This window comes from Salmo salar, chromosome ssa27 (assembly GCF_905237065.1).
Source record: "Salmo salar chromosome ssa27, Ssal_v3.1, whole genome shotgun sequence".
NCBI lineage: Eukaryota > Metazoa > Chordata > Actinopteri > Salmoniformes > Salmonidae > Salmo > Salmo salar.
This window is the reverse complement of record NC_059468.1, coordinates 5,532,027-5,545,774: the sequence shown is the minus strand read 5'-3', so window position 1 is coordinate 5,545,774 and position 13,748 is coordinate 5,532,027. Positions and strand designations below refer to the sequence as shown.

At 43.9% G+C, this 13,748-nt stretch overlaps 1 protein-coding gene across 1 annotated transcript in view; it reads left to right on the top strand.

The window, feature by feature from the left end:
• The first annotated feature begins 256 nt into the window (after window positions 1-256).
• Window positions 257-13,748, top strand: part of LOC106588241 (sodium/hydrogen exchanger 3) — a 58,250-nt gene continuing 44,758 nt past the window's right edge. The window contains exons 1-4 of the mRNA XM_014177059.2: window positions 257-625; window positions 6,446-6,748; window positions 6,975-7,135; window positions 13,572-13,650. Of these exons, the coding sequence (XP_014032534.1) occupies window positions 376-625; window positions 6,446-6,748; window positions 6,975-7,135; window positions 13,572-13,650 (793 nt within the window). The 5' untranslated portion in view covers window positions 257-375. The remainder of the gene's footprint in view (window positions 626-6,445; window positions 6,749-6,974; window positions 7,136-13,571; window positions 13,651-13,748) is intronic.

Below are 13,748 nucleotides of genomic sequence, written 5' to 3'. Positions count from 1 at the left end.
TAACAATCAAGTTAGAGTAGCTAGCTTGTCTAACTAGCTTAGCTGGCGTGCCTGCTGGCAAGGGTGGTAGACTTTAGAAAAGCCTCTGGTGTCCCGAGCCAGTGATTACCAAGAGGGTGGCAAGGTGGGGCAAAACTTCTGTCCCTGCTATTGAAGAAGTGGCCCAACTAGCTGGTCCGGCTAAAGAGTGGGAGGAGCTTTCACCTGTAGTGAAAAGGTGTACTCTAGCCTGAGCGAGGACAGAGAGGAGCAAACATACTTAGGGCCAGCACTGGAAATCCAGAGATGGTGAGAGAGGACAGAGAGGGAGGGAATGAGAGACAGACACCAAGATCGATCAAAGAGCAAAAGATTTGAAAAGCATCCAGCTCCAAGATGCCAGCTCTATGGCACTCCACTTTCTTCCTGGCGGTTGTGCTGCTTGCCATCAGTAGGCCCAGCCTGTCATCTCAGGCAGGTAATAATGACCTTCAGATGGGCATAGAGCACAGGACTGTCAATGGCACAGAAAATGGAACAAATAACTTTATCACCACCCTGCCCATCGTCTCCTGGAACTGGCAAGAAATTCAATTCCCGTACCTGGTAGTACTCTGGATCCTGGTCAGCTGGCTCTGCAAACTCGGTGAGTACCATACATGTACATCCCCTTCCCCAGGCTACTTGTCTTTATAGCACTTCATTGTACCATAGATCGCGTCCCCTATCCACTCTCAGAGTTTTAACAGATGTTATAAACCAAGCTGATGTCAGTTTAAGACCGCTGACTTTACACTGTCATGACACAGCCAATTAACTGTGCGTTAGTGTAAAATTTTACAGGATTTATTTGTGTTTCGACAGGAAAGCTGAGGAAAACTTTGGTAGAGTCTGGCAAGTGATAATGTAATTTGTGCTCATGTGTATGTAGGTACAGATCTATCTGAGTTATGGAGTTTTAGCTTTTGAAGGTGAATGGTTAAAAGTAATGGAGCATTCACAGTTGTGTTGACATGTTGGTCATTAGCGTTGTGAGTGTACACAACAGGCACACTTGAGATGTGACGTTGGTTACACTCTGTGTATAGGTACATACACATATAGGAGTGTGTTTTCCATGCATATGATGGATGAAGTGTACAGCCTTGATGTGTTGCTGGCAGATATAGACTTCCATATAGATTTAGGTATGGCTCTGCTTGCAGATAAACTGAAATTTAGCTGGTCATTATTCCCTTCAAATTACCCTATGCTGACGTCTGTGAAACAGCTCCTCAAAACGTAACCACAGCATTTACACTGGTGACTCTGAGGAGTGCTTATCAAACCGCGATAATGTAAGTTTCGACCCCAGGATGGGTTGTGTCAGGTCCCTTTCCATATAATTTGTCTACATGAATAATGGGTTGTCTGTCAATGAGTCAATGCAGAACTCTACAAACATGCTTCAATTCAATTATAATAGTAATCCGTCACTGTTACGCAGAATGTTTCTGTAAAGAATGAATGGCTTTTAACCCTGGTACCTAAGCATTTTATATTTCACAAGAGTTGTAGTCTACTGTAGACAACAGTGTGTTTTCCCCATAATGGGAAAATATCTGGCATTTTTCTCCCTCCGCAGATGTATGACGCTTGCTTTCTTCCATCCTCTTCTCCACTAGCATTCTCAGTCAATTTATTCTGCTTGGTGATAATTGGGGACAATGGACCATGTCTGGTTGGTGTGCTTAGTAAAGGGGGCCAGGATGGAGTCATACCTGCTCCAATCAGTATAAAATATGCACTGTAAAATGACGTGTTTGGACTCTAGAACTTTTGAACTGTTGCATACTTCACTATACCTCCTGTGAACATCGACATGAAGTAGAGAGGAGATTCAGCAACTCTTGGAGGACAATGGAAGTGAGTAAAAAACATGATTTTTACCTTTAACAATAAATATTTTATTTACTTTCATTGTCATGCAAAAGTTGCTGAATCTCCTCTTTAAAATTCATGCACCTTGGTTGGAGAGTGAGGTAGCAGTGATCCCTTCCCTTAAGATCTACATGCAAGAACATGATCAACTAAAACTGTTGACTGTATTGTGCCCTCATCCTCTGTCACCAGTCTAATCAAAACACAACCAGGCTATAGCCACGTTTATACCTGGTTCTAATGTGCAACCTTTGTCTTGATCTTGTCCACATTCTGATTGTGCCTACATTTCTAGACAGGATTGGCGTAGACGATTAAAATACGTGTTGTGATCAGATCTTATAAGCGTAAACAGATAAGATAGGTCAAGATCAGGACGAAGGACGCATGCTAGGGTCAGGTATAAACAGGGCTTCTGAAATTAATTCCCAGCCTATTGGCCTAGTTTTGGTAGGAATGGATAGAAGAGGAATGGCTGATTAGCCTAACCTATAAGGAATCAAGGTAAGACCCAAGTGCAGTCTGTGTGAAGTAACAATTTTTATTGTAACCACAGGGGCAGGCAAACAACAGGTCAAGGCAGCCAAGGGTTGATAATCCAGAGCAGAGGTCAAGGTACAGGACGGCAGGCAGGCTCAGGTCAGGCAGAGGTCGGTAATCCAGAGGTGGAGCAAAGGTACAGGACGGGTAGAGTGGTCAGGTACAGGGTCAGGACAAGTAAGGGTCAAAAACCAGGATGGGTGGGAAAAGACAGGACGAATGCTGGTAAACTTGACAAACGACAAACTGGCAATAGACAAACAGAAAACACAGGTATAAGTACACAGGGGATAATGGGGAAAATGGGAAACATCTGGAGGGGGGTGGAGACAAGCACAACGACAGGTGAAACAGATCAGGGTGTGACATAACCTAGGGTTGATAACTTGTAGTGGACTGATTTCTTGTATTCATCTAATTCAATCATCACAAAAATCTCTTGGGCTGGCTTCACTATTTGACAGGAGGTAAAAGCCCATTGCTGGTAACTCCAGTTCAAAATGGAAGGTCCTGATTAGTAATCTGTAAAGAGAGCTTAGAAAGAGGGTTTTCCCATGCATAGAACATCAAAAACATATTTGGCAGTGGTTACTTATGGAAATGTGCTATAAAAGCATTTCATTGCAGGCGTAACGTCCTTTTGCACAATGATGAAAATGTAAACATTACAAAGCACATGAGTATTCTGAGGTTGCTGTAGGTTGCCTTCAGCAACCTGTAGGTCGCCTTTAGGGCATTAGTAGCAGAAAAGCAGAAGGGTTAAAAGAACACCTGAATGCTATAGCTCATAGTGACTCAATTGCAACTGGTATGAACTTCGCAAATGTTGAATATACACTACAAATGTCACGTCCTGACCATGGTAAGCTGTTATTTTCTATGGTAGAGTAGGTCAGGGTGTGACGGGGGACGGGGGGGTATTCTATGTGTTCTATTTCTATGTTCTTAGGTTCTAGTTTTTGTATTTCTATGTTGATTTGTTTGGGATGAGCTCCAATTAGAGGCAGCTGGTCCTCGTTGTCTCTAATTGGAGATCATACTTAAGTAGGGGTTTTTCTTCCTGGGTTTTGAGGGTGATTATTTTTGAGCAGTGTTTGTTTCACCTCCTGCGTCACGTTTTGTTGATTCAGTTTATTTTATGTATTGCATAGTTTCACAGATGAAATAAAATGTGGAACGACACACACGCTGCACTTTGGTCCTCTTCTTCCTTCGACAGCCGTGACAACAAAGATACAACATTGAGACATTAGTTCATTTATATGGCTAATAATGTGAATTGATGCATGCCATATTTTTCCACCCTATTTAGCCATGGAGTTAAACATTTGGCTGTAAATTAAGTAGATAATAATAAACCCGCCTCTAATGTATGTTAAAGTAACATTTGACTTATTTATAATGTCTGCAAATTAGATTACTCACAGGGCCTGTTATGCAAAAGCATCCTCAAGTTAATGGCTTCAGTTTCAAAACACTTCCAGCTGTTAGGTCTTACTAAGTCCAAAAGGCTTATGTGAGCACTGTGTTACATTGACTGCTGAACAAGTCACTATATGTACACATATACTGACACATACTTTGTACTGACTTGTGACTTATTCACTTACACACATATTACAAGCTATGATAACAAACAGTTCCAAGTTAAAAAAAATAAAGTTTCAGTTGGATTACCTGTGCCACCTGTGTAAGGAGTATTATTTACTATGCTGATTGAGTACAGTAAATATCCAGTGACAGATAGCAGTTAGTGTCGTTTTAAGGAAATTAAACACGTATCCTAAATGTCATGATGCCTCCGGACCAAGCTCCTGACCCAAACAACATCGTCACTATGGAGTTCACCAGAATAGTGTTCTCATCACAAATACATGCCATTGTATCCTACTAGACAAGTTTCTGTTGTGCACTATATCAATTACGTTAACATACAAATACGTATCCACAGATTTATTTTCCCATGTACACACACCTGCGTGAGAATGTGGGCATGAAACACCTCTCTGAGGCCAGGCAAACAATGAACTGAAATTACACACCAAATGTAAAAACTTTTCATCTGGCTTGAAAGCACAGATTAGTATGAAGTTTCCTCCTTGCGAGTGGCATAGTAATCTCTGCCAGTACAGTAGAGACTGAGAAACACAGAGAGAGTCTCTGCCCTTGATTGAGTACAGTAGAGACTGAGAAACACAGAGAGAGTCTCTGCCCTTGATTGAGTACAGTAGAGACTGAGAAACACAGAGTCTCTGCCCTTGATTGAGTACAGTAGAGACTGAGAAACACAGAGTCTGCGCCCTTGATTGCGTAGAGTAGAGATTTTTTGCTGCATTATTTATTTAGTGAAATGCCAAGCAGAACTTTCTGCTGGGGGCAGCGTTGCTGACTTGCACCATGGACCTGGTGGTTGAGGGTATGGAGGTAGGAGCACCCCATGGGTCGCATCCAGAGTCAGGAGTGGTGGGATCGAACCATAGCCGGCTGGAATGGACCATGGGTCCAGCCTGTCAGGGATACAAATTGTGACTTTTATGTGGTACCATGTGGAAGCCCCCTACCTCATTGTCTTAAGAATACTGGTGGCTGGGGTATCCAAAATGGGTATGTATACAGGGGGATGCGGTCAGCTTTAGGGGTCTTGAGGATCAGATGACACAGCTGCAGATTCACTGTTAGACAATGATGATTGATAAATTGTTTGAATTTAGTGTTTTGAACTTTTGGGGAGAGTAGTTGTGATCAAATAAAAGCTTAAAAAGAGGAGACAATACTACTCAGACTAAATCCAGGGTCCACTTCTGCCACAGTTTAAAATAATGTTACAGACACAAACTCTGTCAGTGAATATATCGCAGAGTTGGTAGTATTCACAATGATGCTGGCAGACAGATAAGGCTATGAAAGTTGTAATGACTTTCTCTGTGGCCTGGACTCAAAGATTACTCTTTCATGATCATAAAACACAATCAAGAATTTGTTCTTAGATTCTGACCTTTCATGTACTTTTTTTAAATATTTTTTTTTATTTTACCTTTATTTTACCTTTACCAAGTCAGTTAAGAACAAATTCTTATTTTATGTATACTTTGGGTCTCATTTCAAACGAGAAAGTTAACTTTCATAATTCAATACAATGTTCATGGGAGGAAAGATGTAGGCCTAACTGAGTGCAGGACAAAGACGGGAATAATAGGATTTGAAGTCAATTGTAAACATCAGACAGATCGAAGGGAGCAGGCAATATCATCCAGTGAGAATGAAAGTTTTTTTTGTATAGCATTTGGGCCATAAATAGGTTCAACATAATTCTACTACTGTCTGGCAACTATAGCCCTCGTCAGTGTTATCAACAAGTATAAGTAGCTGCGTCCCGGACTGGTTTCAGAGTAGTGGTTGTATCGAAAGGAGTGGGTGTGTCCAAAGCGCTCTGCTATAGGTTAGACGCTCTTGATTGAACGGTGTTGTCTATGCCATTAAGTATTCCCATTGGTCAATTCCAGACCGTTCTCTACCTGATGTTGCGGAGCCTTCTGACATGCTGCGTTGTTTTGTAGCTAATATATTTCCTTTGTTTTCTTTTGCCGATTTTCAAAGTCACTTACTATCCAGAGCAAATGCATCACCATATTTGTCTGAACAGTGGGTAACACCGTAACAATAGCTTTTTCCATGCAATAACCAATGTACCAGCAGTTATAGCACACAAGTAGGTTGCCTACAGTGGATGACTAAATATAGCATGCACGCACAACCTTACAAATGTAGTTTAATTATAAGAGAAACACACAGAGTATAAATGATCAATGGATAGACAGAATAACATAATTTACATAGGTAAGACGGAACATAGAAATCCTAAAATGGTAAAGTAGTGTACATATGAGTCTGAAAGTGCTTTGTCCCCGTTATCATTCAACTTTCTGACCCTCTTTATCTTTCATTCTCTCTACGTATCTCTGAATTTGTCTCTTTTGTCCTTGTCTCTCTCTCTCTTCACCAACAGTGTTCCAGCTGAAACCCAGCCTGACCAGTGTGATCCCGGAGAGCGGCCTCCTCATTTGCATCGGTTGGGCCCTGGGCGGCATCATCTACTGGGAAGACAAGGTGCAGACCTTCAGGCTGCAGCCCTTCATCTTCTTCTTCTACCTGCTGCCTCAGATCGTCCTGGATTCGGGCTACTCCATGCCCAACAAGCTGTTTTTCAGCAACTTGGGCTCCATCCTGGTTTACGCAGTTATTGGCACCTGCTGGAATGCTGCCACTTTGGGACTCGCCCTTTGGGGGTGCTGGTTGGGCGGGGCCATAGGTAAGGCAGCCAATGTGTGTCCCAAATTCCTATTATAGTGCACTACTTTTGACCAGGGGGCCCGTAGAGCAGATCAACATAAAATATGAGTTCTTCTATAGTTTTCCGATGATTGAAACTGGCATTTTCAATGGCATGATTGAAACTGAGGTCCTCAATCAGAGTTAATGTGTAAGGTAGATGAAAGGTCTGAGATCATAACACCTTTTACCCTGGGCCTCTGTAGGTGATATTGACATTGGCCTTCTGCAGTTGCTGTTGTTTGGGAGTCTGATTGCTGCTGTGGACCCTGTGGCTGTGATTGCCGTGTTTGAGGAGGTCCATGTCAACGAGGTCCTGTACATTCTGGTGTTTGGGGAGTCCCTTCTCAACGACGGCGTCACAGTGGTCAGTCTCACAAACTTCATCCTCATTTATCATTATTAGGCTGCGTCACAAATTGTACCCTTTTCCCTATGTCAGCCATGCTGACCAAGAACGGTGTCAATACGGAATGAGGCCTACATTTAGAATTTTTTTGGAACTCAGTAGGGCTTTCAACTTACTCATCTTGAAAGGTGTAATAGTAGAATACACAAGCTGCAATTTTGTAATTTGGCAGTGCTTCAACAGTTTTACTCTTATGTCAGTCATTGCTGAACTTAAAGAGCTATTTTTGACAGTTGATCAACTAGCCCATGTTAGCTAACGTTTTTCACCCCATTGGTTTTGTTGTAATGTTTGAGTCACTCAGATACCACATGAACACACATAAGTCATGGCAAAATGTGTACAGTTGCAGGAAATGAGCTGTAAAACTGAAAAATGTTCTCTCCACTCCATGGAAAAATGTATAGAATTTGAAGGAATTTGCTTTAAAACATACACATTTTCCTTCCACCCAATGGCAAAATGAGAAGTGGGGGTTTGTTACTATGCTGATAATGACAATATCCATCCGGACCGTAGCAGTCCTAGTTAATTTGTGTGATTGGACTTTCTCAAATACTATTTGAATATCCCTGTCCTACTGTATATAGTGCATTACTTTTGATCAGGTTCCCTTCAGTTGGTAGCCTACAGTTTGTATCATTCCATTTGCTAAATCTGTAAATGCTGTCATATCCGTGTTGTTGTTTCTGAGGATCAATAGTAGTAGTTCTTCATATTTCATGTAAAAAAAATGACATGTAGGATAATTAAATCATTATGGAGTGCAGACCAAGCCGTAACAGTTTGAACCTGAGGCATGGCGCAATACTTGGCCGTGCAATCCCACTGGGAACATCACGTAATTTCAAGGTGGACATTTGGTTGAGACGTTCATCAATGAGATTTAATAAACCCTTATTCACCCAACTCCAAAATAAGTTTGTTGAATTCCTAATGTGTACAACTTAATTCCAATGGAAAAACTGTTCGATTTTTGGTTTAGGTATCATCTAAATGTGTCATCACTGTGCTTTCAACCATTTTAAAAGCACAACAACGTTCAAATGGGAATACAATGTCTGAGTAGTTTTTATTTATACAACAGTGTTATCAATGTGCTTCATCTAGAAACAATCAAATTACCTGGATTGCAGTTGAGATTAGTGCATTCAGAAAGTATTCAGACCCTTTGAATTTTTTCACATTTTGTTACGTTACAGCCTTTGTCTAAAATGGATTAAATAAAAAATAAAAATCCTCAGCAATCTACACACAATACCTGTCACGACTTCCGCCGAAGTCGGTCCCTCTCCTTGTTCGGGCGGCATTCGGCGGTCGACGTCACCAGCTTTCTAGCCATCGCCAATCCACTTTTCATTTTCCATTTGTTTTGTCCTTGTTTTCTACACACCTGGTTTCTATTCCCCAATTACGTGTATATTATTTAACCCTCTGTTTCCCCCATATTTGTGTGCGTGTTTGTTTATAATGTTCAGGTTGTTACTTGTTGGCTGGTATTGTTTGCTGGGTTCGTTATTACGCCCGTTATTTATGAGTGACCGGTAACTTCACGCACCTTTAGTATTTGTTTTATACTGGTGCTGTTCGTGGAATAAATTACCTTGTACACTCATCTCTGCTCTCCTGCACCTGATTCCATGCACCAGTTACCCACAGCCTGACAGAAACACGCTCCCCAAAAGGAGTCAGCAGGAGCTGTTACCCCGGTACTAGGTTGAGGAGCGCGTCCAGCAGCTTGAGGCTATGCTACAACATCTCGGCACCGCCATGGATTGCGTCCTACAGACAATGGAGCGCTGGGAGAGAAGAGGAGTTCCTCCAGCGCCTCCACCAGCACCACCAAGGACACCACTGATCACCGCTCCTTCACCCGGTTCCAGTGGGATTCGGCTCTCCTTTCCGAGGGAGTACGATGGGAAGGCAGCGGGATATCAGGGTTTCCTACTCCAACTGGAGCTCTACCTGGCGACAGTGCACCTGGCTCCTTTGGACCGCGAGAGTGTGTCCGCCCTCGTCTCCTTTCTCTCAGGGAAAGCCCTGGATTGGGCCAACACCCTATGGGAGGAAGGAGGAGCGGTGCTGGACCAACACAAGGATTTCACCCGCCGATTCAGGGCAGTCTTCGACCACCCGCCTGAGGGTAGAGCAGCGGGTGAACGTCTCGTCCACCTTAGGCAGGGGACGAGGAGCGCACAGGAGTTCGCATTGGACTTCCGGACCCTGGCCGCCGGTGCGAGGTGGAACGACAGGGCCCTGATCGATCACTAACGTTGTAGTTTGCGTGAGGACGTCCGTCGGGATTTGGCCAGTAGGGACACAATTCTGACCTTCGACCAGCTGGTGGACATGTCCATAAGGTTAGATAACCTGCTGGCTACCTGCGGACGTCCAGATCGGGGTCTGTCCGCTCCGACGCCCGCCTCTGGGTGAGCCTGGTACCGACTCACCTGGGATGACACGAGAGTGCCCTGTCTGCTGCCTCGACTCTTAGAGGAACCTCCCCAGCACCGACCGACAGTGTGCCCTCTGCGGCCACAGATGGTGCATGAGCTGGAACCCCTCTGGTCTCCCTGAGCACCGCCCCTCCCAGCTCCATGGGTATCGGAGAGGGGGTGCGGGGGGATGGAACCAACAGACCCCGATCTGAACGTCCGCGGGTAGCCAACAGGTTATCCAGCCGGATGGACAGGTCCACCAGCTGGTAAACGGGAGGGTGGTGTCTCTGCAGGCCAACTCCCGACGGACGTCCTCGCGCAGACTGCAGCGATAATGGTCGATCAGGGCCCTGTCGTTCCATCCCGTGCCGGCAGCCAGGGTCCGAAACTCCAGGGCAAACTCCTGGGCGCTCATCGTCCCTTGCCTAAGGTGGACGAGACGTTCACCCACCGCTCTACCCTCGGGCGGGTGGTCGAAGACTGCCCGGAAGTGGCGGGTGAACTCCTCAAACTGGTCCAACGCCGCATCTCCCTCTCTTCACACGGCGTTGGCCCACTCCAGTGCTTTCCCGGTGAGGCATGAGACGAGGGCGGACACCCTCTCACGGCCTGAAGGAGCCGGGTGGACGGTTATCAGGTATAAGTCCTGCTGCAACAGGAACCCCTGGCAGTTCGCAGCCGTCCCGTCGTATTCCTGGGGAAGGGAGAGACGAATCTCACTGGGTCCAGGAGAAGGAGGGGCACGTAGTGGAGACCCCGGTTGTGCTGGTGGAGGCGCTGGAAGAACTCCCTGTCTCTCCCAGCGGTCCATTGTCTGGTCAACATGGTCCATGGCGGTGCCAAGATGGTGGAGCATTGCTGCGTGCTCCAGGATGCGCTCCTCCACCCCTATACCCGGAGTACCTGCTCCTGCTGACTCCATAAGTTCGGTCCGGAATTCTGTAGGGGGTGCGTACTGGCGGCAGAGAAGTCAGGCGCAGGAGAGCAAAAAGTGATTTACAACGGCGCAGTTTAATAAATAAAACCACCGTAAACAGAACAATAACTGAATGGGTAAACAAAACCCGTCACACACCAGCATAACGTGCACAAACACTACAATAAACAATTCCGGACAAGGACATGGAGGGAACAGAGGGTTAAATACACAACATGTAATGATGGAATTGAAACCAGGTGTGTGGGAGGACAAGACAAAACAAATGGAAAATGAAAGGTGGATTGGCGATGGCTCGAAGACCGATGACGTTGACCACCGAACGCCGCCAGAACAAGGAGAGGGACCGACTTTGGCGTAAGTCGTGACACTAGGCCTGTATGTATTGTCTTTTTTTATCGTGCGTTGAAATATATTTTCTATTTATTATGGATCCCATTAACTGCTGCCAAGGGAGGGAGAGAGAGGGAAAGGATTTCCACAGCAGCAGACTATGATCCATCATGTCAAAAGCCGCATTGAAGTCTAACAAAACAGCCCCCACAATCTTTTTATCATCAATTCTACAAGGTGTCAAAAGGGTTCCCTTTGGGTGGTGGACCATTCTTGATATACAGAAACGGTTGAGCGTGAAAAACCCAGCAGCATTGCAGTTCTTGACACACTCAAACCAGTGTGCCTGGCACCTACACTCTTAGAAAAAAAGGTGCTATCTAGAACCTAAAAGGGTTCTTCGGCTGTCCCCATAGGAGAACCCTTTGAAGAACTGTTTTTGGTTCCAGGTAGAACCTTTTTGGTTCCAGATAGAACCCTTATGGGTTCCATGTCCTACCTTTTCTAAGCGTGTACTACCATACCCTGTTCAAAGGCACTTAAATATGGTGTCTTATCCATTCACCCTCTGAATGGCACACATACACAATCCATGTCTCAAGGCTTAAACATCCTTCTTTAACCTGTCTCCTCCCCTTCATCTACACTGATTGGAAGTGGATTTAACAGGTGACATCAATATGGGATCATAGCTTTCACCTGGTCAGTCTATGTCATGGAAAGAGCAAGTGTTTCTAATGTTTTGTACACTCAGTGTATAAATTATGGTTACATTTCATTTGAAGGAGTTGCCATGCCGCTTTGGGAGCAGCCTAGACAGAGCTCTTGTAAATGTGTACATATTTAGTTATTTTCAAATGTTTTTATCCATTGTTTTTGGAACCAACATTTACATTTTTTATGAGTTTTTATTGCATATACTGTATATTGCAGATTGACTGACAGGTCAACCCTTTTTGGCTTGGCTAGAGAGCTGGCTAATGTTTTTGTTTATGCATCTGGACACAGTACCAGCTTTTATATTTCACCTGGCTGCCAGTTTCTGATATTTTGAGAACATCGTGAGAGGAATGGAAGATTGACAAATACAGTGCTGAGGCAAAGGGTTTAGAGAGAGGATGACTGGCTACTATTCTGAACTTTGTGTGGTGAGCTTTCTGGTGCCCAGAGCTGCCGGGGCATCACCCAAGTGGGTGCTTCACAGAGTGGAAGAGGTGAAGTCCAGTTGCTATATGACTCAGGCTGGTTTCCAGACTTGCCCAATACAAGACCACCAGCAGACTCCATCACCATCATTTACCATCCTCTGTTCAGCTCCCTCCGCTCAAGCCATGAACTGACCCTCTCCATCAACAGAGGATGCAGCATTGAAAGACTTGGCCTCTATGGGTTGACCTGACCTGCCATGATATATTGTTTGTTCTTTGCTTATGAAGCGCTTTGAGATTTCTATTATGAAAAGCGCTATATAAGTTACATTTATTATTATTATTTGCTCTGATAAACCAACCCTTTAGAATGACTTTGATAGCAACAGTGAATCTATTTAGTGGAGATCTCTCAATCATTCTCACAATAGCACATTGGTAGTAGTCAGTGACAAATGGCAGGGCAGGGCAGGGCAGGGCAGGGCAGGGCAGGGTTAAAACCCTGGGTGGTAGACCATACGGATAGCTGTAGATCAACTTTCCAGCGTATTTTTTCTGATAGTGTTTATCTATGTTGAGTGATGAAACAGTACTGGTTGACTTTTTGCAAATCCACATGTTTTACACATAGATTTGTTTTACACGTAGATTCCACGTCACAATACATGTGACAAATTATATTGAAACAATGTTGATTCAACTAGTTTGTGCCTAGTGGGATCACACAGTTCCATGGGACCTGAATGTGGCAATTTTCTAAATTACCTTTTTTTTGTGTAAAACCAGATTTTTCCATGTGCAGCTTAGGGTTCATGAAAACTTCCCTAAGCATACAGTTAAATATCACTGCTTTAAAATCTATGCATGGATTCTGAAACTAAAGATAAATATGTTTTGATGGCTATCTTGCATTGATCTCCATTCTGAACGCCTTCTTCATAGGCTACATTCTAATGTTGTTCAGATCACATTCCGTATTTAAAGGGATTGCTTTAAATACTCACTGAACAAATTGGTAGGCCACCCAGTGGGTGTATTTTCTGGGATTTAATTAAAGCCACGCACGCAAATCTTGTTACGCATGTGCATAGGGTAAGTCTGAAGATGCCTTTCATATGGAATAGGGGTGCCATTTGGGACACAAGCTTAATGTTTACACTACAATTTTTTGGCAAAAACATTTACATCACTTTTTGTAATGTGTCAAATAAGAATTGTGAGTTCCTAATGTAATGCTATTTATCATGGGAAACCTAAACCTGACAAATGAAGTGCAAAGGCAATACACAAGACACGGAACCTTTACTGAACTGCACCAGTCAGTCACATGACTTACTTCTGGGAATGCTGTCTGTCTGTAGGTCGACATAACAACATCAATCACATACAAATAGACCAATAATACAATCTTAATCTAATGGATTACATTACACAATTTATTAAATTAATTGTAACATTAAATCGCGTAATGTTCAATGGATTTGGTTGCTTAACCTCCCCACCACAGACCGGTCATCTTTATTTCCATGTTCCCTCAGGTGCTGTTCAATGTGTTTAATGCATTTGTGTCGCTTGGAGGGGCAAAAATCAACGCTGTAGAGATCATCAAAGGCATAAGTACGTAAGAGCGTCACACCTTGGCTACGTCCCAAATTGCACCCTATTCCTTATGTAGTTCACTTCTTTTGACCATGGCCCATTGTGTAGTACTTTTT